The 27,285-nt window shown below is 41.9% G+C and overlaps 1 protein-coding gene across 4 annotated transcripts; it reads left to right on the top strand.

Annotated features, from left to right (window-relative positions):
* The first annotated feature begins 58 nt into the window (after positions 1 to 58).
* Positions 59 to 14,783, top strand: apbb3 (amyloid beta (A4) precursor protein-binding, family B, member 3). Of its 4 annotated transcripts, none has more exons than XM_086160760.1 (12): positions 59 to 370; positions 2,810 to 2,982; positions 3,079 to 3,131; positions 5,742 to 5,790; positions 6,331 to 6,480; positions 6,603 to 6,730; positions 7,145 to 7,259; positions 9,681 to 9,762; positions 9,838 to 9,921; positions 10,587 to 10,654; positions 13,268 to 13,447; positions 14,050 to 14,783. In XM_086160760.1, exons 1-12 carry the CDS (start codon positions 322 to 324, stop codon positions 14,290 to 14,292), a joined length of 1,374 nt encoding a protein of 457 aa, XP_086016886.1. In that variant the 5' UTR covers positions 59 to 321; the 3' UTR covers positions 14,293 to 14,783. The 4 variants fall into 4 exon arrangements, with proteins under 4 accessions (XP_086016886.1, XP_086016885.1, XP_086016887.1 ...); XM_086160759.1 differs by having other exon boundaries at positions 10,539 to 10,654; XM_086160761.1 differs by lacking the exon at positions 5,742 to 5,790 and having other exon boundaries at positions 6,345 to 6,480; positions 10,539 to 10,654.
* The last annotated feature ends 12,502 nt before the right edge of the window (positions 14,784 to 27,285 follow it).

Raw genomic sequence — 27,285 nt, 5'->3', positions numbered from 1 at the left:
GCGAAGCGGTATGTCAGAGAGGGAGGAGCGTCGTGACATCAATAGGATGAGAGCTTGGTACTACCTCCGTCATTGAGCATCCGTCATCTCATCGAAGAGAGAGAGGGAGACGCTGGGATGACGATGTTGTAGAAGAAAGAAAATAGAACAATAAGAAGAGGTTAAGGAATGTGATGGTTTCATTGTTCAGAAGTACGACAGACACAGGGACAGACGGAGAAAGAAAAACAACCGGGCAGAGGACAGTGTAATATCTGGGCCTCTGTGTATGTGTGTGAGCTGGATCAGCTGATTGGAACACACACCCTTGAGGGCGGAGCCATGATGGGCAAAGATTATATGTTGGCCATCATTATTGTCAACTATGACGGTAAGATGCACACATTCTACTATCCGTTCTAAGTGAAGATATTCAGCGTCACGAGACATCCCAAGTATCCTCGGAAGCAGTCGACATCAAACTCAGTGTTTCTGATTGTACTCACTGGAAATAAATGTCTTCACCGCTTTGGCAATTGGGGTGGTTCCTCAGCTTCTCACAATGTTTCTTTGGGTTTAGGCATTTTTCCATGTCCAAATGTCCTCATTGTTTCCAGGTTTTTCCCCTTTGATGAGGAAGTTTGTTTTTGTAGGTATTTGTTATTCCTTTCTCCTTTTATAATATTAATTTTTCCTAATTGTCCAGTATTTGTCTTATTTTTTATATATTCACTTTGCTTATTTATCACTAAGTTTTTTTTTCTACCAAAGCCTGGTTTATTTCAAAAGCTAGAAAAATGTTTTGTTAAATGATACTATAATCAAATTGAAAATAAAAAATAAAATAAAATCAGAACATAGAAAAAGATAAAAAACTTAGTGACAGAAACAAATTTGTCAAGATGCTGTTGCCAAAAACAAACTAAAGGTTGATGTGAGCTCAGAATTGTGATCTGCTAACAGTCATCTAAATTTCAGCCTGAAATACAGGCTGAAATTTATAGCAGCTGCAGGAAATCATCTGTCTTTAGGGGTCAAATGTTGATGATGAGGCCTCATCCTGATCGATGATTGTCTCTTGATCAGCTGATGGAGAGTAACCTATTGGAGGTTTTTAATTATTTACAGGCTCTTCCTTGTTAGCTAATTGATAACACTGCAATACTCAAACATCTTGAGGTTGCTAATTCAGATACTGCTCCCGAGCTCACTGAAGCCCAAAGTGTAGACAGTGTAGACAGAAATGAGCGAACAAAGTGTGTTTTGAAGTTTAATTTAGCACACATTTTATTTAGCCAAATAATTTGCCAACCTATCTTGAGCGCTGTGCCTTTTGCTGTAGCAATACTTAAATTTCCCCACTGTTGGATCAATAAAGTTGTATCTTATCTTATCTTATCTTATCTTATCTTATCTTATCTTATCTTATCTTATCTTATCTTATCTTATCTTATCTTATCTTATCTTATTTTATCTTAAAACTAAGCATAGTATGTAGTTAATAGTTTGGAGTACAGTGCAAAGACATTAAAAAGAAGAAATGGTAACAAATGCATTTAATTCAAACAATAGTTACTTTAACAATTACAGTAAAATTATGTGCAATTATCAGCCTAAAATGAAATACCAATTTACAAAAATAACTTAAAAATTCAACATCATAATCAACATTTTTTTTTGTTAATATTCAAATAAATTTGCATATATATCCATAAGGATTTTTTCTGTGATGTATTTTTTATGAAGGTTTTTGTGGCCTCTACCAGAGAAAACTAGTCTCAATCAGGAACTAAAATGGAGACAAATTTAAATTCCCTACATATAAGACAGGGGCAACTGTTTTAAAAGTCAATTTCTCTGTTGTCTTTCTTCTATAATGAGTTGTCTGTGAATGTCAAGCATCATTCTAAAGAAAAAAAAACACATCTTTAAGCCATAAAGCCAGTCTAGATTTTTTTTCTCTGTAATGGAACAGCAGGAATCTACATGAAAATATATATGATACGGATTATGATAATAATAATAATTAATATTTCACTTACCTCTGAAAAACTCAAGTCACCTTGAGCTGAAATGAATCAGCAGTATTGGATTATGTTTCTGCTGACATGTTACTCTTTGTTAATCAATATTTTCTCATCACTTACAATATCAAATTGTCCCCAATCCAGTAACTGTTAATGGGTTGAAAGGATACAGACGAGGAAGAAAATCTAAGGACTCTTAATTATCTGTCAACTGAAATGGGAGTTCGTGGACAGATGTATGACATTGTTGTGACATCAGTGGAACCACTGACGTACCACAAAGAGAGTTCTCAGACAGTTCCTATGTCAGTAGCCGTTCTCTAACCATTTTGGGAATGGGGTACAAAAACAACTAAGAAGCTTTTTTTCATGCTTTCTTTTAAATTATCCAAATGTTCCAGTTCACAAAATTCTGAGAACTGAAGATACTCAGGTCTCTTAAACTGTCTTAAAAGAAACATTTTCTTGTGACCCATAAGCAACCATGTGACATTGGTCTCTTTGTTTTTCCTCTTCATTAGATAACAAAGATTGAGTCCCTCTAACATCACAGAGGGACTTTTTGGAACAAGATGATTTTTGAGGAACAATCATCAGTAGAATTATACTATTTTTGATTTATTTATTAGAGAACCTCCTAGAACCTGTTGTGAAACTCAGGATGTAGTTCGTCAGAGGGTCACATGACTCCAGCCGGAAAGCTTCTGTAAAAACAAATCTGCCTGGCAAAACCAGCTGATCATATGAACACTCTGACCTGAACAGTTGTGAAAGAATTAGGATTAAGATTGTGGTCCCCTCAGACAACATTTGGACAGACCAGAACCTGTTGGTGGACCAAGACCTTCCCTCTGGCTGGAGGACCATCAAAGACTCCACAGGAACCTACTACTGGCATGTTCCTACTGGTGCCACCCAATGGCAACATCCCCGCTTTGGCTGGATACCACCACAGCTAGAGGCCCAGGGACAAAAGGTATGGCATCATGGTAACTCAGCTTAGTTCTTTGTCTTCTTGCCATCTTTTGCAACATTTTGTTTTTTTTTTCTTTTCCTTTTTCAACTAAAACAGGAGGATGCTGAATCTCAGACTCCTGCCAGTCAGACAGACACTACACAAGACAGGTACACACACACACACGCTTCTTTCAGCAGTCACTCATCGAGTAGGACTGTCCTTTCATGGTAGGGTCGTTTAATATGTAGGTCCCAAGGTGGTTGTGGAGGCAGATCTGTGACCCATATATCTTGCTGTAGTGAGGACATGGGGAGGATGAAGCAATGGATGGGGGTGGGGCCCTTTCCTGTCTGTCCTTATGGTATTGACGAGTTGCTTCTACGCATGGTGGAATGCAGACTCATGCTGCACTGCACCTTCCTGCACTGTGTCCCTCCAGCGGTGCCTGCTTTGCACAAGGTCTGCCCAGTTTAAGGAAGTAATGTACTTTTTCAGGCTGGTTTTATTATTCTCCTTAAATCTTTTATTTGGCCCACCAGAGGCTCCTTGTCTGTTTTTTTACCTGGGAGTTCAGGATCTGCTTTGAGAGATGGTTGTTGGGTATGCGGATGGCGTGGCCTATTCATCGGAGTTGCTGTTGGTAGTAATGTTGGTAGTAATGCTTGGCATGTTGGTTTCCTCACGAATACTGGGGCCGGTGCACCTGTCTTCCCAGTATGTCATCAGGATCTTCCACAGAGCTCTTTGATGGAATACTTCCAAGGCTTTTAAATATCTGCTATGGTGGTGGTCCATAATTCGGCTCCATACAGGCTCCATACGGGAGGGTTGGTAGAATCACAGCTTTGAAGACCAAAAGCTTTGTTTGAGCCCTCAGATCTTGGTCATCGAAGATCTTTGTTTTGAGTTTGGCATAGGCTCTACTGGCATAGCTTGGGCGATGGTTTATCTCAGCCTCTATGTCGGCTTTGGGGGAAAGAAGACTCCCAAGTTAGGGGAAGTGGTCCATGTTTTTCAGAGTGATATTGTCCACATTGATGATGAGCTGGTATGATGGGTGTTTGTATGGTGGTTGGTACAGATCTTGGGTCTTCTTGATGTATAAGGCAAGACCAAGGGTTCTTTTTGGTCTGGATGTCTTCTGGGGAGTGTGCTGAAATAGTGTTGTCATCAGTGTATTGCAGTTCCATGATGGTGGTGTGTCTGACTTTACCCTTGGCTTTGAACCTGTTAAGGTTGAAGGACCTGCCATCAGTTCTGTAAAGGATTATGATCCCCCATAAGGCTGCAATGAGTATAGCTATAATAATGGTCTTTGTTTGACCCATGTTTCTGTGGTGAATGGCTCAGATTTGGAACCACTGTTTCTGAGTCCTGGGGCGGACATGTTGTCATGCAGTAGCCTCAATATGCTAATGCATTTGTCATGGCAACCGGACCGTCATAGTGTACTTCATAGTGCCGTTCGAGTAACATCCAAGGCCTTTGTCAGGTCTACGAAGGCCATGTACAGAGGCAGTTGTTGTTCCCGGCACTTATCCTGGAGTTGGCATGCAGTGAAGATAATGTCTGTTGTTGCCCCGGATGGTTGGAAGCTGTATGTGATTCAAGGAGTACCTCCTCATATAGTGGTAACGGGCAGTTGGCGAGGACGCAAGGAAGGACTTTGACAGTTGTTGATAAGACTGAGTAGCAGTAACCCTGTAGTTTCCACATTGAGCCATGTCCCCTTTCTTCACTATGGTCATTTTTTGGGTATCCTGGAAATCTGAGGGGAGCTCCTCTCTTTTCCAGATCTTGAGGAGTAGATGGTGGATGTGGTGCCAGAGCTTTGGTCCCTTTTAGGCATGTTAGGAAAGCAGAGTTGATCCTGAGTATGGCTGCTTAGTCATGGCTGCAGCTAGTGAAAGAATCTTCTGCCTAATTCCGAGAGCCCAGCAATTGTACCTGACACCCACCACCTGATGTGTCAGCTCATAACTATTGGCTTCCAGAGTGCACAAACCTGCCCCCACCACCACTTGCTGGTTGCCATTGGACTTAATCCTGGGCGGGTTCCCATTGTGGAGGATGCTTATTTGTAGTGTGGCTTAACAAGAGTAGGCTGGTCACTGACAGTCACCACACGGTCCTTGGCAGATTTCGGTCAGGATAAAGTGGTGTGGAGTCCAAGACAACCTGAGATCAATCTCAATCTCTTCCTATCATCCTCTGCCTTATTTGCCATTGAGGTCTTTTGTATGTTTTTTATCTTAGGTTGTGCTCCCTTAGCATTTACGAGTATAAACTGACTCAAAAAGGCAGTGGTACTAAATACCCATAGCTGGGGCCATGGTTGGCAGGTGCCAGGGCGTGTCCACCATGGTTGGCATATACACCATGCTTCTGGGGCCCACTGCTGCTCCAAGATCCCATACAGTTTGATAGGGACCTAGTTACCGTATGTGGCTGCGAAGAGACACTGTAGGAGTCTTGGTGGTGGAGAGGCTGTGTACTGGCAGGAAGAGACTATGCAATTCTTATCACCGTTATGAGAGGGCTAGCTGGTGGCATTAGCTAAAAGCAGAATGTAGCAGAAGCTGCATCCAACATGCACTAAATTACTACAAGCACAACTATCTAATACTACTGCATAGATGCAGTAGTATTGTAGTAATAGGCACTTGATACTCACACACACATACACACACACACACACACACACACACACACACACACACACACACACACGCACACACGCAGACGCAAATGTTAGTGGTATATTTCTGTGTTCCCAGCTTATCCTTGCATGAAGAGTCTCCCCTCATCTATGATGGCGACTCAAAGGTATGATATCCCAGGATACTCCACACACACACACACACACACACACACACACACACACACACACACACACACACACACACACACACACACACACACTCCAGGACCACTGGTCCAAGAGCAGAAAAAGACTAAGGATAAACAATTTGATGTTTATATTCATGATGTGGACAATATTTCAGTCTCATCTACTCTAATCAATCTCAGTCTTTTAATCAGATTTTAATCTGATTTAGTCTGCCTCTTCATGTCCTGGTTTTTCATCACCCAACCCCTCTATTTGGTCATGTATGTATGTATGTATGTATGTATGTATGTATGTATGTATGTATGTATGTATGTATGTATGTATGTATGTATGTATGTATGTATCTATCTACCTACCTACCTACCTACCTACCTACCTACCTACCTACCTACCTACCTATCTATCTATCTATCTATCTATCTATCTATCTATCTATCTATCTATCTATCTATCTATCGATACATACATACATCCATCTATCTATCCATACATCCATCCATCTGTCTATCTATCAGGTCTTCTGTGTCAGGTCTCTTGGGTGGCTGCAGGTGGAGGAGGAGGATTTGTCCCCAGGCCGTAGCAGCCTGGTTGTCAGTAATGTCATCCAGCAACTGTCTCATAGCAACAGTCCAGAACAGAGAGATAGACAGGGGGCCTGGGGGGAGGTGAGAAACATTCTGACTGATTAAGTGACTCACTGTCTATCAGTCTCTCTGACTGACCATCTTATGATCCCACAGAATGTGTCTGTATTAACTGATTTGATTGACTTACTGTATTTCTGCAGGGTCGCGAGATGACTCTAGTTCTCAAGAAAGACACTTTGACGCTGCTTGACCCCTTGGACCACACCCCATTGCACTGTCAGCCAATTATGAACATCCGAGTCTGGGGGGTGGGCTGTAACAACGGCAGGTGAGGCAAATAGTTGCGCACCAGTTCCCTTCTGCTTAAACTATTGCTGATCTGGGTTAACAATTCCTTTTGCTTCAAGTCTTTGTGCTAAGTCGGGTCTAAGTCTTTGTACAGTTAGGTCAACTGTTTCCAGTCTTTGTGGTAAGCTTGGCTGAGCCATGCAAACAGTATCCACCTGCTTTAAGTCTTTGTCTAAAGCTAGGCTAAAAGCTTATGTATTCTAACCACTCTCCCTGTGTTTGTTTCATGCTGCCCACCTCTTACCCAGGGACAGGTAACCAGGCATCACACCGTCATCAACAGCTCATATGACTTCATTTTCTGATAACATGCCAATTGTGTTTTTGTTTGCGTCCCTTAATGGTTGTGTGTGCATGTGTGTCTGTATATGTGTGTGTATATGTTTGTTTGTAGGGACTTTGCATTTGTGGCGGGTGACAAGGACAGCTGTGTGTTAAAGTGCCATGTGTTTCGCTGTGACGCTCCAGCTAAAGCCATTGCCACAGCACTCCACCAGATGTGTTCTAAGGTGAGTGCAATGACATGTTGTCAGAACAGCTGCTGATGTCTGTGTGTTTAGGACGGAAGATTTTAGGAGTCCAATGTCACTTGTTCAAGGCCGAGGCCTTCTTTTAAAGAATGAGTATGATGATGGCAGATGCACACATGCCCATATGTATTGTTAGATATCTTCATAGATATCAAATCTAGATTTATTAAGGGTGGAACTTTTGATTAGAATAATTGTGAAAAATAAGTCATTAAATAAATTAACACATTTTTAAAACACTTTAATTTGTACCGTAGAAAATTTCTCAGTGCACGAGTTCCAAGCAAACAGGTAACATCAACGCACAGTATGACAAGAAAGATGAGACCAACTTGGTCGAGGGGAAATTTAGATACAAGTGCTTCCAGATGGTGGCATAAACAAAATAATGTTCTTTGCACCTTATATGGGAGAGAGTTTGTAACTCATTTATCAATCGCATAAATAATGCGGGAAGGAGAAAGACCTCCAGTCTTCATTACCACCTTGGCACAAAATATGTTGTAGCTAGGGTGTAGGTTCACAATGTTAAACTCGCTGTGGAAGATAACAGTAATGCAAAAATGAGCAAATAGTGTTGCCAGTCGACACTCAGCCACTTGTTGGGGTTCAAATCCAGAAAGGAAATATCTACTGTATGTCCATGTCAGATAAATTGACCAGTGATGGAAGTGATGGAATGTTCTGGACTCTAGACCCCTCCATGATAGAATATAAGGTCTGATATAAGAGGAACTGCAGACTGATTCAGCTGATGCAGATTATGTACTGCTGTCAAGAGAGACAATGTCAAAAATATAAAGGAATTTGTGAAAGGGAACTTAAAGGGCACTTAAAGACATCTTGTTGAAGAGAGACGCAAATGGGTTTTCTGCATTCATCTATTTGTCTGTGTGGATGACTGAAGAGAAAATAAACAAGATTTTGAAGTTTAAGCTTATTTATATTGATTCATTCATCAAACAAACATTTTTCTTGTGTCATTTATTGAAATGTGATTGATAAATGAGTTACAAAGTCTCTAATTTATTTAATTTTTTTTAATCGAGTCCCACCCCTCATCCCTGATTCTGAATACCATTTGATTTTATTTACCGTATTTTCCGGACTATAGGTCGCGGTTTTTTTCATAGTTTGGTGGGGGGTACGACTAATACTCTGGAGCGACTTATGTGTGAAATTTTTAACACATTATTACCGGTACCGGTATATAATTTCACATGTTATTTTCACATTGAACCGCAAGAGGGCGCTATAGGCCTGTGATAATAATTTCAACATTAGCGAAGAACTTAACAAAAACGGCACCGAAAAGGAAATCGTATTCTGCTGATTACAAGCTGCAAGTAGTAAAATTTGCAGCCGAAAACAGTAATCGAGCTGCAGAGAGAAAGTTTGGAGTTAGCGAGAAGTTTGTAAGAGACTGGCTAAAAGCGGAGGTAACTCTAACTGAAATGAAGGCAACAAAAAAAGCCAATCGCGGGCTAAAAGCTAGGTGGCCACAGCTAGAGGAACGAATGCGCCGTGCAACTTTCGTGGAAGTTATTGAATGGATTGAAAAAGCATGGGCTTCGGTGACAACCGAAACCATTCTGGCAGGATTCAGCAAGGCTGGAATAGTTGGAACTGGAAGTGACGATGAGTCTGACGTAAGTGACGTAGAAGAGGAAGCGCCGGATCTTCTACCTCCGGAGTTAGCGGAGTTGATGAGAAGTGACACCGAGGATGAAGATTTCATGGGATTTTAGTTACCGGGTATTTGGAGTAACACGGATGGTTTTGGTAAACTTCTTATCATGTTATTTATGCTAGAGTTATCGGAATAACTGTTAGTATGTTATATTAACATACCACGCACTTTCTCAGTTGTGTCATGTAATGTAAGCATATCGTTCAGCCTGTTGTTGCCTCTATTCTATTTTCATTTTAAATTGTCCGTCATTAAAATTTTAAATGACATGTCTGTTCTTGTTGTATTTTATTAAATAAATCCCCCCCTCAAAATGCGACTTATACTCCAGTGCGACTTATGTATGTTTTTTTTCGTCCTCTATTATGCATTTTTGGCTGGTGTGACGTATAATCCGGAGCGACGTATAGTCCGAAAAATACGGTAGAATGATTCAGTGGAATTACAAAAAATAACTTTGTGTCATCTCAAAATTGTCAGCTTATCAAAAGTAGTCAGATTGTCATTTTGTGGACAAAGGTGACAGAGCGTGATGTCATGCTGCAAATCCCCAATGTGATGTCATCATTTCAGCATGAATTAGGTCAAGTGCATTTGTAAAAAATTTGTCTTGAAGCCTTCTTTTTATTAAGTCTATGATAAAGGTTTTGAATAACAAACAACAGGCTGCCGATATGATGTTGTCACTGAGTTGTGATGTCACTCTGTAGATGATGTCAGAGAAGGCACTGGCTAGGTCATCTCGGTCCATAACAATGGAGAGCATCTCACCGGATGACCTGCCCCGACAAGGTGACTTTGTTGTTCAGCTGCAGGACATCATCAGCAGTCATATGCTAAATAGCTCTTGCTCTCCCGTCTTTATAGTGAATTTTCTGGAGGCTATGAGGAACCAGGTCCAGAAGTTTCAGGTTCAGTATATTGGGACTCTGCCTGTCTCCAGAGCTATTGGTAAACAAGACATATATGCTTTTTTTGTACTAACAAACACACATATTTTGTATAGAAAGTGCTGGGACACATAGATATTAGAAGTATGGGAGCTTTAATGACACCACATTCTACATCCACAGGCTTTAATCCACAGTTGATCCTGAATACAAATTTTCAACTCCAGGGAAAGATCTTTCCACAAGGTTTTTGAGTGTGTCTGAGGATTTTTGCTAGTTCATGCAGTCATTTGTGGAGCATTTGTGGGTTTAGGTGCAGATGATGTACAGAGCGACATCCTGCTAATTATGCGTTCTAGTCCAGCCCAGAGGTTTTCTTTAAAGAAGCCTGCACTGTCAATATTATTCATGATTCATGATGATAAATTGCATGTTGTTTAGCCTATTTAGCTCGAAAATTTAAGAAAACTGATAGCAATTGGAAATATAGACTGTGGTTAACTGATAGTGATTAACTACATTAGATATTTTAAGAATGTAACTACTCTGATTATGTATCTATCTATTTATCTATCTATCAATACACACAAAAAAGGGTGTGTTTGTGTATGTGCGTGTGTGTGTGTGCGTGCGTGCGTGTGTGTGTGTGTGTGTGTGTGTGTGTGCGTGGGTTGACAGGTATGGAGGTACTGAATAGAGCGATTGAATGTATACTGAACTCGACAGACAGAGACGACTGGGAGCCGTCCGTCATCCATGTCACTGATAACATTTTATCGCTGTGGAAGGGAGAGGTACGATGATGAAATGATGATGTCACTCCATCCATTCATCCATCCTTCCATCCATCCATCCATCATCCATTTTCTGCTGCTCATCTGGGGTCAGATCAGGATACAGCAGCTGCAACAGGGAGACCAAGACTTCCATTGCTTGGAAACTTGGTCCAACTGTTTTTGGAATCCCAAGGTGTTCCGAGGCCAACCAAGAAACATTTTCCTAACAGTGTCCCGAGTACTCCCTCAGGGCCTCCTCCAGGTGGGAATGTCTAGAACACCATTCCAGAGGAGCATCCAAAAAGCCAAAAGGTGGTTTAGGCATCCTAGGATGCCCCTCTGGGCTTTATGGGCTTCAGAAAACCTTTCAGAGGAGATAGTAAAGTTGGTGAGGGCCAATTTGGACCACATCATTGGCAAAAAGCAGAGACCCAATCCTGAGGTCACCAAACCAGATTTCCTGAAAATCCTAGCTGCATCTAGAAATTTTGACCATAGAGGTTATGAACAGAAACAGCGAAAAGGGACAGCCCTGGCCCAGTCCAACTCTCACTGAAAACAAATCCGACTGACAGTGGAAATACAGCCAAGGCTGTGAATGGCCCATATCACTGTAATTGGTACCCCATACTCCTAGGACTCCCCGCAGGACTCCCGGAAGGACGGGTGCATGCCTTCTCAAGGTCCAGAAAATAAATGTAGACTGGGCGGGGAAACTCCCATTCACCCCACGACCTTGCTGAGGCTGTTGAGCTGCTCCACTGTTCTGCGACCAAGATGAAAACCCCATTGCTCCTCTTGAATCCCAGATTCAGCTATTCAAGGAACCCTCTTCTCCAGGACCTTTGAATAGACCTTTACAGGGAGGCTGAGGTCCGTGATCCCCTGTAATTAGAACACACCCATCAATCTCCTTTTTAAAGAGGTGGATCATCACTCCAGTTAGCTCATTCAGAGGCACTGTCACTGATGCTCACATAATGTTGCAAAGATGTGCCAGGATAGCCCCACAACATCCACCGTGAGGATCTCATGGAGGTTCTGCCACACTTGGCGCCCTTTCAGCGGGGAGATGTTTTACCCCATCAGCAAATTCAGCCTCAGAAATAGGGGAGTCCCCAGAGTCATACAGTTTTTCATACGAAGTCTCAAGGCAACATCAGGACTGCTCCATCCCCACTATACAAAGTTTTAACAGTGCAATGCTTCTCCCTCTACTGGAAGGTGGACTAGAATCTTTTGAAGCTAACAGGAAGTCGTTCTCCATGGCGCCCATGAAGGATTTCCCATGTTTGAGATTTTGCTTTGGCGCCTGCCTCCAGAGCCCCATAGGCCAATAAGGCTCTATAGGACTCCCTTTTAGCAATGAGGGATGCCTCATTGCTGCCTCATTGCTGGACACCAGCAATGAGGGAGGTTACCGCCTCGACAGGCATGATCACTTTACGACCATAGCTCCTGTCTGTTGCCTCAACAATGGAGACAGAACATGGCTAACTCGGAAATGATATATCCAGCCTCCATTGCTGTGTTCAAAGTTGTGCGGGAGGTGGGACTTGAAGCGCTCCCTGATAAGGTACTCTGGCAAATGTTTCAAATGGATCCTTACAATATGTTGAGTGTCCAAAACCTGCAGTCACAGGTCCGATTGCACAACCACAAAGTCGATGATCAAAGTGTCACCAAAGGTGTGCTGGTGCCAAGTGCACATATGCACATCCTTGTCTGACAATGGTGTGCGTTAAAGACAGACTTGTTACATGCACAGAAGTACAGAAACAAAACCATGCTTAGGTTTAGATAATTCCTCCTAATCATGTCCAAGTCCTCCAGTAGAACAAGGGAGTCCCTGTAAGGAGTGCTCTCTAGCAGTCCCTCAAAGGACTCCAAAAAGGGCAGGCTCTCTGAACTGCTGTTTGGTGCGTAAGCACAAACAACAGTAGAATCCGTTCCCCTCGATGAAGGTGGAGGGAGTTTATCCCCTTGTCCATCAGGTTAAGCCCAAACGAAAGAGTCAGGGGCAATAAGTATGTCTTCACTTGCTCAGTGCCTCTCACTGGGGTCTATTCCAGTGTGGAAAAGAGTCTAAACCCCCTTGAGCAGACTGGTTCTGGAGCCCAAGCTGTATGACAGGGCAAGTCTCACTATTTTTAGCCTAAACCTTTCACCTTGGTGTTTCATACCAGCTCCGGTTCCTTCCTCACCAGAGAGGTGACATTCCAAGTTCCTAGAAGAAGCTTCTGCAGCTAAGGATTGGACCACCAAGGTCACCGACTTTGGCTACCATCCATTTCACACTGCCCACCTCTGGCCAACCTCTGGCCTTTAAATGGATGGTGAGCCCATGGGAAGGCAGACCCATATTATCTTTTAGACAGTGTCTGACCAGGCCCCATGGGTGCGGGCTCACCACCAGGCACCTGGCGTCGAGCCCCACCCCTGGCCATTGTTTTTATTGCTGTAATTGTTCATGGAAGGTCCTTTGATGGCCATGCTTTGTCTGGACCCTCACGTAGGATCATTTACCATGGTTTATGTCATATTATGTGAGAAAACTGCAAACTATTTCAAACTATGCTTGTCATTATGACTTTTTACTTTATTTTTACCAGTATTGTCTCTCTGTGGCAGGAAGGTGAGGAGCCATACTGGGAATGTCAGGTTCGCTTCCTAACCTTTCTAGGTGTAGGCCACGACAGTCATACCTTTGCTGTTATCGTAGATGGTGGCACACAGCGCTTTGAGTGCCACGTGTTCTGGTGTGAACCTGATGCAGGAGTCCTGTCGGAGGCTGTCCAGGCTGCTTGTATGGTGAGATTTCATTCCCAAAATTAAATTTGAATCCGTAATGAGAGAACCTGTTAACCGTTTGTCCTTAATCATGGGGACTTTGTGAATTTGACATTCAAAATAGTTACCACTTCCTTGTTTGAGGAAATTCTGAACTAATCATACTTTGTGACGTGATCCACTCTGAATACTTTGGCACAAAAGGTTTATCCACTGACCACCTGAAATATTATCATCTGTTATTACAGCCTTGTCGAGCCACATTTTGTAATAACAGTGTATTTTGTAATAAACGTCCAAAATGTTATAACTTGTTAAGTAATGCGGCAAAATTTATCACAAAATGCATTGGGGCAGTTTATTACAAAATGCGGCAGTTTATTACAAAATGCGGCTTTATTACAAAATGAAATGAAAAAGTTATTACATTTTGGATGTTTATTACAAAATGCACTCTTATTACAAAATGCGGCTCAACAAGCCTCCTCATAAAAATTTGGATTCCTTTCATCCTCAAAAATATTCCTTTAAAATGATTTGATGTCAATGTTAATTCTCTAGCTTTCATGAATCTAAAACTCATGCCATCCATTTGTGAATGATGCAGTTCTTCTCAACTTCAGGTTCAGTACCAGAAGTGTTTGGTGGCTCAGACTCCTCCACCAAGGCCTAAACTGTGGCATACCACCCCATCAAAGGTTAAGCGGGCCAACTCCATGGATAGTGCTGCCTTCCCCCCTGTCCCATCGCATCCCCACAGTGGCACAATGATGCCACGACGCTCCAAGGGTAGCAGTAGCAATGTCCGGAGGGGGATGATGGCATTTTTTGAAACCCTCCGAAACAAACAGGCTGCCACATCCTAATGGCAGAGGTGGGACCTTCAGAGCCACATGTCAGCTGGTTAGTATGACACAAACAAAAGAATGGAGTCCAGTTCTATCTGTCACTGTCAGTGGCGGGAAGGTATTGTTAACACAACAAAAAGAAAAAGCAGCTGTGACAAGAATGTCAGATTTTATGACTGGATTAAACTCTTCAACTTGACAACAGACTCAACATCTGAATCAGTCCAAGTTTCTGACTCATCAGGAGATTTCATATTTCGTTCCGCCTCGGTTAAGCTAGTTCTCACCGAGAAGCACAGGTTAAAATAAGTGTTAGCTTGATTCCATTAGCTGTGTAAGTTTTCAGCTCTTGTTTCGACAGACCCAACCAGAAAAAAGGCTGATGATGTCACTGCTGAACCCTTTCCGTTGCCAGCAGAGCCAATATGTTGGCTGGGAAGATATTACTTGTATTCTTTTTATGTGGTGATAAAATAAACTGATTCTCCCCTGAGGGGCTCCAGTTGGAACAATCGGAAACTACCTGCTTCCTGTTCCCAGTTCAAGTAACATGAGTCACCTTTAACAGACTCAATACAATCTGTGTTCTTGTTAAAGGGTCAGTCTGTCTTGTCTGAACAAGTTAATCCTCCAATGCCTGTTGCATTGCTATCATGTTTTTCTCATGAAGGGCCATTGAGTTACTGTGCTCTGGCAGAATAACAAATGAGCTCATAGAGCCTAGAGTTGCAATGTGTAACAAGTTTAGTAAGATGAACAGACAAGTCAACATCATGATGTCATAACTGATATGATTTAAATTTATTGCAATTAAATATTTGCATTCGGCCAGCTCTTGTCCTGATGGGCAGGTGAATACTTTACGTTTATTCATGTGAAGCTGTGCAACTTCTTGTTGCATAATTATCATTCATATTTTCTTTGAATGAACCATCCCCATTGAATACATCTCCCTACTTCTAGCTACTTTGCTAAAATTTAAACCTCAAAAAATTCAATGTCACCACAAGTCATTAAAAATATTAAGGCATCTTTTTGCACAACAGATGATTAGAAAAATAAATATAAAAGCAGAAGCTTAGGCTAATTGATACTTGGGTGTTTGTTGGTTTTATGATTGTCACTGTACTATTTACAGGCAATAGCATTAAAGTCAATTAAGTTCGTTCATAACATCGTCTTGTCCAAAACATAGTATGACAGAGGGGAATGGACACTGACAGTAGCTGCTGCAGTCACGTTAGGGCTGAATTCTGACAGCAGGTATTGTTGAAGGTGAGTCTAGCCCTTGACAGTGAAGTAACACTAAGCCTCATGCAAGAAGGTAATTTCTTTTCTCTCCCTGTTCGTCAGTTAGACTCACAGTGTTTGATAAATTATGATCAATTATGCTATTTTTGGCAAATTTTTGCCATTTGGCACAATTTGGCATGTGACAAGCAAGTCTTAATAACTCAAAACCTGATAACACTAAACAAATGTTACTTGTATATTACACAAGCTGACTGGCATATGGAAATATAATCACATTGAACCCACGTGGGCTGGTAACGTCATGAATTATGTGCAAAATTTCCTTGAACAACCCTAAAGCCACACCAACCGGGAATCATGATATATAATATATGATAAATATATAAATATAAAAAGAAACATTTTTTCATCCAGTTAGTCAGATATGTATGGACTTTTGCATATGTCAATGAACTCTCAAGTCAGGAGATTTTGGATGATGTATAAATGTGTTATTAATGATAAAGTCCTATATGTTGCATTAAAAACTAAGATATTAGAACAGCAGTCAGCAATTAACAAAAATATCTACATCCTAACCTGGAAATAAACATTTTGTTGAGGAATGATGAGGATATGAAGAACCTCTGTTGTAGAGTATACTGTAGATTAATTATGCAAAGCTAATTGTGGCAGTAAAGCTAGAAACCAAGAAGTGAATTGACTTGTGTGCTGAGTCAGAGCTTGTTGCATGAGGTCAACCCTTTTTGACATGTCAAGCCAGCATACCTCAGAGAAATAGCACTAAAATAGGGATTTAACAGGGAAAATTTTAATAGGGAAAAAGCTCACATTTAAATAATGTCACTAAAACATTAAACAAAAAAACTTGGGTATTCAATATGTTTACTATCTGTTGCTCCCGCTGGAAAAGTTTCACTGCAAATTAAACTGAAGTGATCAATGTTTTTTACAGTGTAATTACCTCAACTTCCCCTGAATCCACTATTTTTCAAGTTCAATGTTTTCCAACTGGGCACATTCCATTGCTCCCTGCGAAGTGATGATGTCATTTGATGCACAAAGATGAGGTTCTCGAGATCTGATTTGCAAAATGTATGTGGTTGCTTTCACCTTTGTTGTGAAAAGTGATGAGTGTTTCTTATTTCTAGAAGGCATTTAAGTGTAGTATTTACCAAGTCTGCTATTCTTCATGTTGTTGTGCAACAAGCCGCTGCAGCTTAGTGGCAAAAATTATATAATTTTTCTAGAATATGTATTGTACACAACATGGGAATCTAAGGTGTCAGAAAATTAAGATACTGTGTACTTTAATATTTACTTAAGGGTCTGGTGTATCAATAGTTAATGTTTAAAGAAATGAGGGTTAATTGTCTTGAAGATATTTAGGTTCAAACTCCTTCATAATAAAACTCCTTGATTAAACAAGTAAAAGTTAAATCTGGATGATCACATTGCTTGAACTTCTGGATAGCTTGATGTCTTGACAGTCAAATGTCCTGGTCGCACATTGACAGTTGAATGTCTCGGTGGTTGAAAATCTCAAGTTAAAATTCTTGAGATCAGTGTATCTTGATCAAACTACTTGAGCATTAAACTACCGGGAGGAGAATTCCTCAATGTTTGCCCACCTTCACCTCAATCAAAAATTGTACATTGTACTTCCTTGTACATGGTGGTGAAAAAAATAAGAAATTAGAAGGTGTTTCATTCCAGTCACATTTCATCTATACAGGATCATAGATGTTACCCAGGGTGAGGAGCTAATGGTAAATGTGACTGTGGGTTTTTTGAATGAGTGCGTTCCTGTTAATGTCACAATACATAATAATTGTGTAACCATGGCCATGAACCACAAATTTATATTTTTAAAAAAGATCAAAATGTCTGAAACAATAATCAGGCATTTACTTAATCCGCCTGATGTTTTGTTAGTTTGTATGTATGAGATTGTTTTTCCTTCATGTCCATAATTCTACATCTCCAAAAAATGTAATGTATGAATTAAAATTCAATTTAAAATTATTATTATTATTATGTTACAGTTTGGAAACATGTTTCTCTGTACAATGAAATTCTGACTTCACTTAATGTACTACATCCAGATAAGTATTGATAAATAAATAATAATAAACATACGGTTGTCACTAGATGTAAACAGTGCAGGGGGAATGCAAACAGTGCTGGGAAATGTAAACAGTATTAAGACAGTAAGCAGCGTTTACAATATGTGCAAGTTAAAATTGAGGTGCAGGTTGTCCGCAGACAGTTTCAATAGATATTTAAGTTACATGAACAGAAGAGTGCAGCACTGGCTGTGCTGGATATAAAGTTCAAATGTTGAATAAACAAGTATAAATCATTGTCTACGTGGATTTATAAATCCGTGTAAGCGAGAAGATGAACAGCCAACCAATTGATTAAGAAAACAGTGACAGTTTTTTTTCATTCTCGTCTTTGCAACTTTGAGATATAGTGCCAAATCAAACGGATTCTCCATTAATCATTCCCCCGGAAATTGAACCACCATCCTCCGTTGCGAAGCGCTGACCAGTTGGCCACCTGTTAGTATGAAATAAATAAATAAATAAATAAAATAAAAGCAATGAGACGCTGTGTATTTTCCGGGGTGTTACAACTTTAAGACAATGTGTTCCACTCGGTGCGCTCCTATCCACCCATCAGACGCGGAAACCAAGTTGAGGTAAGTCCCCGGCTCAAGACTTGATCTCAATTTTTAAACTTTTAATTTTAAAACTTGCCTTGCAAGTAAAATGTGCGTCTTGTTCCTCTACTGTATATTTAAACATTAGAAGAAGAAAAAATCCGACCAGAGGTCATTGAAGAGAGATTATTTCATCGAGGAAAAAAATATCTTTCAATTCTGCAACAATGAAAGATGGGATTTTTTTAAAATGTTATTTCGAAATTGATATCTAAACGGTTTTTGGTCAGAAAGACCACAGGAGCGCACCTATCTGAGGAACGTCAAATGACAACATCGAAGATTTTTTTTGTTTCATCATTACACATTTAAACTTATAAATGTGGTCACTTTGTCTATATACAAGTCTGTCTGAGAGCGGAGAGGCATGCTACCGTGGAAAGCGCTTGATTCAGTTAGCGCCGGAATGGGAACATTCGCTCAGCTGACGACTCCCTGAGTGGAGACGATTGTTCCACACATTATGACTCAAATCCTACATTATGGTGGTGCAACCCATGTGACACCAGTTGAACTTAACATGACATGTTTTCAATTTTACTTTTTCAGTGGGAAACAGCAGTCTTTAAATTTAAATAAAGCTCCAGAAACATCTGTCATACACCCATCCATCTTTGGTCCAGATGAATGAGCAGCCTCTCCCACATGGTCCCTATCCCCCAGGTACCCCGTCGGCAGCAGGCTTTCCTCCAGGTAGATGTTCATCCACTCAGATGTATATCCGCTTGATTTGCATTCCCAATTAAGATGAATTACAATCAAGGATGGAATGAAGTCAAATCAAAGCATGCCTTTATTATGGAAATGGTATCTGGATGAGGAAGTCTCTAAGGAGTACGATATTATTCTTAAAATGGTATGGGTTCATAAATGCCGCCACTGTTCAAATATGTTGCCAAGTCTTGTCGTGGTAACTGCACTTAGTTTTTCTTCTTCAAAGAAGAAAAGCATTGAGAAAAAGAAATCAAGAGGAAAAACTTGTTGAGCTGGCATGACAGGATTAGACAATGAATGACCATGACCTGGAAAGTTTTTATATCAAAACATATTCTTTAAATATAATATGTAGCTAAGTTTTATATTCTAATTGACTTTCTGCAAAAAAAAAAAAAAAATTACATATATATATATATATATATATATATTTTTTTTTTTTAACATGACACACACACACACACACATATATATATATATATATATATATATATATATGTGTGTGTGTATATGGTAGAAGGATGCTGGAATTGGAGCTGCCAGGCAGGAGGTCTCGAGGAAGACCAAAGAGAAGATTTATGGACGTGAGAGAGTAGTTAGAAAGGATATGAAGGTAGTTGGTGTGAGAGGAGGATACAGAGAGTAGGGTTAGATGGAGAAGGTTGATTGGCTGTGGCGACTCCTTTCGGGAAAAGCTGAAAGGAGACGAAGATATTGTTCTAAATGCAGCCTCGGGGCGGCACGGGCCGATGTCTTCCTGAGCCAGCCTGGGGATGGGGCATGGGTCAGTGTCCCCCTGAGCCGGTCCCAAGCCCGAATAAATGCAGAGGGTTGCGTTAGGAAGGGCATCCGGCGTAAAACTTTTGCCAAAACCAGACATGCAAATCAAACCGAATAACCAGATCATACAAGATTGGTCGAGGCCCAGATTACAACGACTGCCATTGGTACTGATGACATAAAGGTAACCAGTGGAAGCTGGGCTACTGTAGGTCAAAGAACGAGAGGAGGAAGGTGTGTTTGGAATCAGAGAGGAAAGGCAAGAGTCCCAGACTCTTGCCTTTCCTCTAGAGAGTAGAGAGAGGTAGCGAGTTGGCTGACATGATGCAGAGAAGGAAAGTGGATATACTGTGTGTCAAGGAAACCAGGTGGAAGATGAACAGTACTTTGAAGAGCTGATGAATGTGGAAAATGAAAGAGAGGCAAAGGTAGAGGAGGTGACTATTGTGGGCCACAAAGTAGCAGAGATTAGTAAAAGTGAAATGAGGAAGGCATTGAAGAGGATAAAGAGTGGAAAGGCTGTTGGTCCTGATGATAGACCTGTAGAAGTGTGGAAGTGTCAAGGATAGTTTTTGACTGGATTATTTAACAGGATCTTAGAGAGTGAGAGGATGCCTGAAGAATGGAGACAAAGTGTGATGGTGCCTATTTTTAAGAATAAGGGGGATGTGCAGAATTGCGGCAAATATAGAGGGATAAAGTTGATGAGCCATACAATGAAGCTATGGGAAAGAGTAGTGGAAACTCGACTGAGAGCAGAAGTTAACATTTGTGAACAGCAGTCTGGCTTCATGCCTGGAAAGAGTACCACAGATGCAGTATTTGCTTTGAGAATGCTGATAGAGAAGTTCAGAGGGAGGTCAGAGGGAGCTGCAATGTGTTTTGTAGACCTAGAAAAAGTACATGACGGGGGCCAAGAGAGGAACTGTGGTATTGTATGAGGAAATCTGGTATGGCAGAGAAGTATGTTAGACTGGTGCAGGACATGTATGCTAGCTGTGAGACAGTGATGCGGTGTGCTGTGGGGGTAACAGAGAAGTTCAAGATGGAGGTGGGACTCCATCAGGGATCAGCTTTGAGCCCCTTCTTGTTTGCAGTGGTGATGGACAGGGTGACAGATGAGGTTAGACCCCGATCTCCATGGACCATGATGTTTGCAGATGACATTGTGATCTGTAATGAGAAGAGGTCGAGGAAAATCTAGAGAGGTGGAGGTATGTGCTGGAAAGGACAGGAATGAAGATGAGTCGCAGTAAGACAGAGTATATGTGTGTGACTGAGAAGAACTTGGGTTGAAAAGTGAGGCTACAGGGAGTGGAAATCAAGAAGTTGGAGACTTCAGGTACTAGGGGTCAACAGTCAAGAGCAATGGAGAGTGTGGAAAAGAGGTGAAGAGACGGGGTCAAGCAGGTTGGAATGGGTGGACAAAATTATCAGGGGTACTATTTGATTATCAGCCAGAATGACAGGAAACATGTACAAGGCAGTGGTGAGAACAGCAATGCTGTGTGGCCTAGAAACAGTTAACAAAAAGACAGGAGGCAGAGCTAGAGGTTGCAGAGATGAAGATGCTAAGGTTCTCTTTTGGAGTGACAAGGGTGGATAGGATCAGGAATGAGTCTATCAGAGGAACAACACATGCTAGATGTTTTGGACAGAAGGTCAGAGGAGACAGACTGAGATGGTTCGGTCATGTGCAGAGGAGGTATAGTGATTATATTGGTAGATGGATGCTGGAATTGGAGTGCAGGAGGTCTCGAGGCAGACTAAAGAGAAGATTTATGGACCTAGTGAGAGAGCATGTGAAGGTATTTGGTGTGAGAGAGGAGAATACAGAGAATAGGGTTAGATGGAGGAGGCTGATTCGCTGTGGCAACCCCTGAAGGGAAAAGCCAAAAGGAGGAGGAAAACAAGAGTGCTAAACGCAGGTTGCCTTTATTTAATTTACTTGCTCTGGAATTAAACTACCCAAGATTAAAGTGAGGATTTGGAAGGAAAAACCTCAGGGTCTGATTAAATGTACAACAAGTTCCAGTTATGGTGCCACCACATTCCACGTTCCCAACATGGAAAATTACAAAGTACAGCATGGGTCACTGTGCAGCTTCTTTGGCACCCCAAAGCAGCAAAACATTTTGTCTACTAGGTGACCAATAGTGGTAATGGCCCTCCGGTAGAGAGGTATCTCTTGGCTTAGGATGTTGACGCTCACGTGTTCCATGGAGGCACCCACCTGGCCTGGTGATGCTGTAGAGCTTCAATGCTGTAGAGCATCTACTGGGCACTGCAGGCGTCACAGCGGTGCCTTGCTGAGGGCAGGCCACTTCTGGCAGCGATACATCTTGGTTTATGGGCCTGGCCCAGTGCAAGTAGAGGGCCTTATTCTCTGTGTCCATTATCAAAGCAGCTTGTCCTGCTGGTTGCTGACCTGCTTTTATCCATCTTTGAACATGAGAGAGGGCAGTGTAGTTGCTCTGTTCATTCTAGAGCTGTTCTTGGTTAATGTGTCCAGAGTCGTAGGCTTGCAAAGGGACCTTGGTGTCACCTGCACTGCTGCTTTGGGGTCATTTTCAGCTGGGGTGTCACGCAGGATTGCAACTACTGGAGTCCCCTCATCCTTCTACTCCACACACTGGCAATATCGGCAGTCCTCTTCCTCATCGGGTCACCTAATAGTGCATCTGTGTGGTGTGGTGGCGATTGGCCAGTGGAAGATTTCAAAGTTGTAGTCCTGAATTGCCTCAGGTCACCAGGCCAGCTGCTGTTCTGATTCCTGGTTAATTGAGAAGCCAGGTGAGGGAAGCAGGTTGGTGCGCAGGAGGTACCTCTGCCTATAGTCCAACCTGATTATGCAGGGGTCTCCTCGCCAGTCAGAACTTGGATCAACACTGTAGAAAGCAACAGTCAATGGGAGAGTCCTTTCCCTCAGCATTTTGGCGAGCATGCAGGTGACATGATGAGCTTGGTGATGATGAGCTTGGTTTGTTTCCAGTCCCATGGTCTTGGCCCATTGGTGCCATATAGGACCCCCGGGTAGATTGTTGAGATGATGAAGGCCCTGTTTAGGGTGCAATTGATTCTACAGTCTACAAATAATACCTGAGTTCGGTGAAGATGGCCAAGTGGTAGTTGTGACCTGCTAGCAGAGGTGACTGGGGTCACAGTTGGCAGTTTTTTGAGTGTGCCACCCTTCTCAGTTCAGCACTAGCTACATAGCTGTACTCTTGATGCTCGCTCTGGGTAGCAGTATGCAATGTGGCCTGGTTCCCAGTCCTGGTGGCTGCAGGTGTGCACTCAAGGCCTTGTGGTGTGCTCCTCTGTAGTTGGTTCAACAGGCTGTCACACTGAGGGCAGAACATGGTGCACTTGCCCACCTTTCACTGAGGGTCCCAGCCAAGGTCTTTGGAGCACACAGGCAGATATGGTCTTGGGGTCGTACTGTTTGGAGGCCACAGGTAAAAGCTTGTAGGGCCAGCTCATCCTGTTTGGTGGTGATAAGGTGGGGTCCTGTTGTAGTCCTGTTCTGCATAAACCTGGATACACAGTGTATGCACAAAGAACTTTCCCCCTCTCCTCTGACAAGCCACAATACACGTACACTATGTAAATATATAATAAAAACAGAGCTTTATTTTGATAATTTTTGACTGTTTTCAATGTTTATTACTCTCTTCTGGAAATATTTGTACGTTTTTTTGTGTTTTGACAACTTAAGAAAAGTACAAAGTAACTGTGGTTCACATTGCTTATACAGCATTTATATGATTATGGAGTCATTTAACTCTATCCATCCATTATCTGACGCTTATCCTGCATAGGGTCGTGGGGGATGCAGTAGACCAGTGTTTCCCAACCTTTTTTAATCACAGAACATATCTTACATCAGACAAATCACACCGCACACCACTAAATAAATATGTCAAAACATTTATAATGAAATAGAATTTAAACTACAGTCTCAATTTACTTACTCAGTGTGGGGCTATTGCTTTAACAGCGCCAGGACCGAGCATTTCTTCTATGATAATTATGCAGGACAGTAATATTAATGTTTCAGCCACGATGTGTGGCTGTTTGGATTCAACGATGAGTTAAGCAACTATATAGCTAGCTTTCAGAGCTTTCTCACTTATCTTGGTGGTTTTCTTCAACAACACTGCCTGTTTCTCAATCTGTTTACGCAGATGAACAAAATAGACTGTGTTCTTATCTTGAAATGAAGGGTGTTTTAGTTTGCTTGGAACATTGACATTGTTGGACAGCTTTTCCCTGCACACCAGGCATAATGGAGATGTCTGAGTTTGTTCCCCAGTAACGATGAATCCAAACACAATATTCAAGATTCGAGATTTTTAATTGTCATTGAACAGACACAGTGAAATTTTGCAGTGAGAGCTCCTGGCTTGGAGCATGTACAGGATGATAAATATACAGGTTATATAAATCGTGCAAACACATGATCTATACGTGGTGTGAATAGTATATACAGAAGGACATCGTATATACATATAGCAGCAGGATGGCATGAATATGACTGAGTTTAAGATGCAGCTTAGTGCAAGGTGTTGGGTGTGAGAATGTCTCTGTTTGGGTTGAGAATGGAGTAGTTGTAGGCAGGGTGGCATTGTGTTAGTGTGTGGCTAAACAGGTAGGGGTTCAGTTGTGAGTGTAAGTGCTCTGGCGGGGGATTGGGTGTGGTAGATTGCAAGTGAGGTGGGCATTGCTTTTTCAGCTCTTGGATAGAAGCTGTTTGTCAGCTGAGATGTGTGGGCTTTTATTGTCCTGTGCTGTACAAGTGGCACAAACAAACTGTTGCAATGTTCTTGGCCTTCTTCTGCATCCAGGCATCATAGATAGAACCCAGATCCAGGAGATGACATCCCACATTGCCCTGTACTGTTCTCACCGCCCGGGCCAGCTCCTTTCTTTCTCGTGCAGCCACCTTACCATTCTGTAGTGCTGAGACAGGTGATGGTTTCTATTGTTGATCTGTAAAAGTTAGTGAGCAGCTGAGAGGAGAGCCCAGCTTGCTTCAGCTTCCTGAGGAAGACTTGTTGTTGGGCTCTCTTCACCAGGTGTGAGATGTTAGCGGCCCAGGTCAGGTCGGATGAGATGTGGATACCCAGGAACCTGAAACTGTCAACGCGCTCCCCTGAATTTTTTTTTTTAGAGGGGAGCATATGCCATTCTTCTGGACCTTCTGTGGGTCTCATTGTCTGATATGAGATGCGCCACGGTTTTGTCATCTCCGAACTTGATGATGGTGTTGTTCGTGGGGTGAATGGCAAGGCAGTCGTGTGTTGAGAGGGTGAAGAGGACCGGGCTGAGTATGCAGCACTGGAGCGTGCCAGTGTTCAGGATCCAAAGGGAAGATTTAGAGTTCTCCAACCTCATCACCTGAGACCGGTTGGTGAGGAAGTCATAGATCCACAAACCCTGGGAGGCAGACAGTCCCAGGTTTCGCACGTTCAGGGCCCACTTGTCTGGGAGGACGGTGTTGAAGGCCACACTGAAGTCTATGAACAGCATCCGGATGTAGGTATTGGGGCGTTGTAGGTGGGACTGGGCCATGTGAAGGGCAAAGAAGACTTCAGGATCTGGCCTGACACCCCACCTGGTCCTATGGCCCAATTGGTGTTTATATTCCTCAGGGTAGAACTCACTTGATGCAGTTTCAGGGCGAGAAGCTTGTGGTGCACTTCTGGCTGAGGAAGATGTCTCGACTCTCTGCTCCTTGACAAGTCAAAGCGAGCAAAGAAGCTTTTCAGGGTGTCAGGCAGGATGGGGTCATGGCTGACCTGTTGGGCCCTGCCTTTGTAGTCTGTAATGGCCCAGGTGCCTCTCCACATGTGGTGTGGGTGGTTGTTATTGAAATGATCTTTAATGCCTTGTCTGTACCTGTTTCTTTCTTTCTCTATTCCCTTTCTCATATCGCTTGGGGCTGTGCTATAAGCCAGCCTGTCGCCTGCTCTATGGGCAGCATCCCAAGCTTTTAAGCAGGGGCTTCACTGTGCTGTCCATCCATGGCTTTTGGTTGAGATAGACAGTGATTGTCTTTGTGGATAGGACAGCGTTGGTGCAGAATTTTACATAAGACATATCTTGTCTTGAGCTCACCTTTTTTATTTTCTTCTGATCACTTTATACTTGGGTCTTCATCTGGGTCAAAAAGTTCTTCAGGACCAGAGGGTCTTGATTGAGTACTTTTTATTTTGAAATGTCTATCCATGGTGTATCACTGCTGCTGTCTCACTTGAAGCATCACTAATTACTCTGCTGTTTGAGCAGCAGCCGGTAGATACACAGGTTAATTGTTGCCGTCTAGTGGACGAGCATTTAATTTTTCTGCCGGTCACTGCATGCTGCCCACATGGATGTGTGATGACAAATTATTTGTGTTCAATGAATAATTTTTGGACCAATCAGGTGAAAGTGGGCATTTTTCCAACATTTTCAACTCTAGTATTTGCTGATATCACCTCTTCCCCTGTTTCTCTGCAGCCTTCAGCTCTCCTCCTGGAACTTTCCCTGGCATCTACCAGGTAACCAGCAGTGTCATTACAGCAGTCCTTCTCAAATAGTGGAACGCACCCGCCTAGGGGGGCGCAGTGCGATGCCAAGGAGGGGAGCGTGTGACCCTGGGGAACATGCTTTTTTGCCGTACTAGAACAAAGTGTGATTGCACATCCATTAGTTGGCAGTGACGCTCTCATTGTCAGAGTGTGTCCTGGTAGTATTAGCTCTATGGTGTAAGGTTTTATTTGAGGTGCAGTAAACAAACCCTCAAGAGACAACATGAAAAAAAAATTAACAGAGATGAAAAGAAAGGCGGAGAGACGAAGATAATGAGAAGCTCACCCAAAAGCTAAGACAAGGAAATATGACGAAGCGTGTGTAGCGCTTGGCTTCACTGTGACTACAGTGGGAGACGAGGAAAGGCGGTGTGTTTACTTTGTCTGTTACGGACTAAATACAATGTAAATAAAGTTATTCTTTGTTGTAAGTTGAAGTATATAAGGATATGATATTATGCAGAGGTGTACTTATAACAATATTATACATAGTCGCGGCGGAGAGTGTGTGTGTGTGTGGGGGGGGGGAAATTGTTTTCTTCTTGTTAGAGGTGGCGTAACAGAAATTAATTGAGACTGCATTACAGTGTAGAATTAATCGATTTTATTTTTTATTCAATTTAATGAAAACAAAATGTATTTGAAATCAAATCAGAAAAAAAATGCAATATAATAAGATTTATAACATTAGAATTATATTACAATATAATATTTATATTGTCGAAGAAGAATATTGTAGAATTATTATAAAAAGTTGCAATATTATAAGAATCACATTTAAACAATTTAAAATAGAAAATATAGTTAAAGGTGTAGTTTTTTTGCTGATGATGTATTTTTTTCTTGAAATGAAATATTTTCTTTCAGGTGAAACTTCCAAACTAAAATGTTGCTCTGTGTTGCTGTGTGCGACAGCCTGATAAACCCTCAAAACAGGATAGATGAAGTACAAAATTAGAGATCTGG

The sequence above is a fragment of the Fistularia commersonii genome, chromosome 15 (genome assembly GCF_037954325.1).
Source record: "Fistularia commersonii isolate RoL2024-O1a breed Wild chromosome 15, RoL_Fcom_v1.0, whole genome shotgun sequence".
In the NCBI taxonomy this organism is placed as follows: Eukaryota; Metazoa; Chordata; class Actinopteri; order Syngnathiformes; family Fistulariidae; genus Fistularia; species Fistularia commersonii.
Note: the sequence above shows the minus strand (reverse complement) of the source record. Positions and strands in the feature narration are given on the sequence as shown.

Excerpts from the sequence above, each read along its gene's own strand:
- apbb3 (XM_086160759.1), top strand. The coding sequence starts at position 322 with ATGATGGGCAAAGATTATATGTTGGCCATCATTATTGTCAACTATGAC. Across the intron at positions 9,763-9,837 it reads GGATGACCTGCCCCGACAAG|TGAATTTTCTGGAGGCTATG; the intron begins GTGACTTTGTTG and ends CCGTCTTTATAG. Across the intron at positions 10,655-13,267 it reads TATCGCTGTGGAAGGGAGAG|GAAGGTGAGGAGCCATACTG; the intron begins GTACGATGATGA and ends TCTCTGTGGCAG.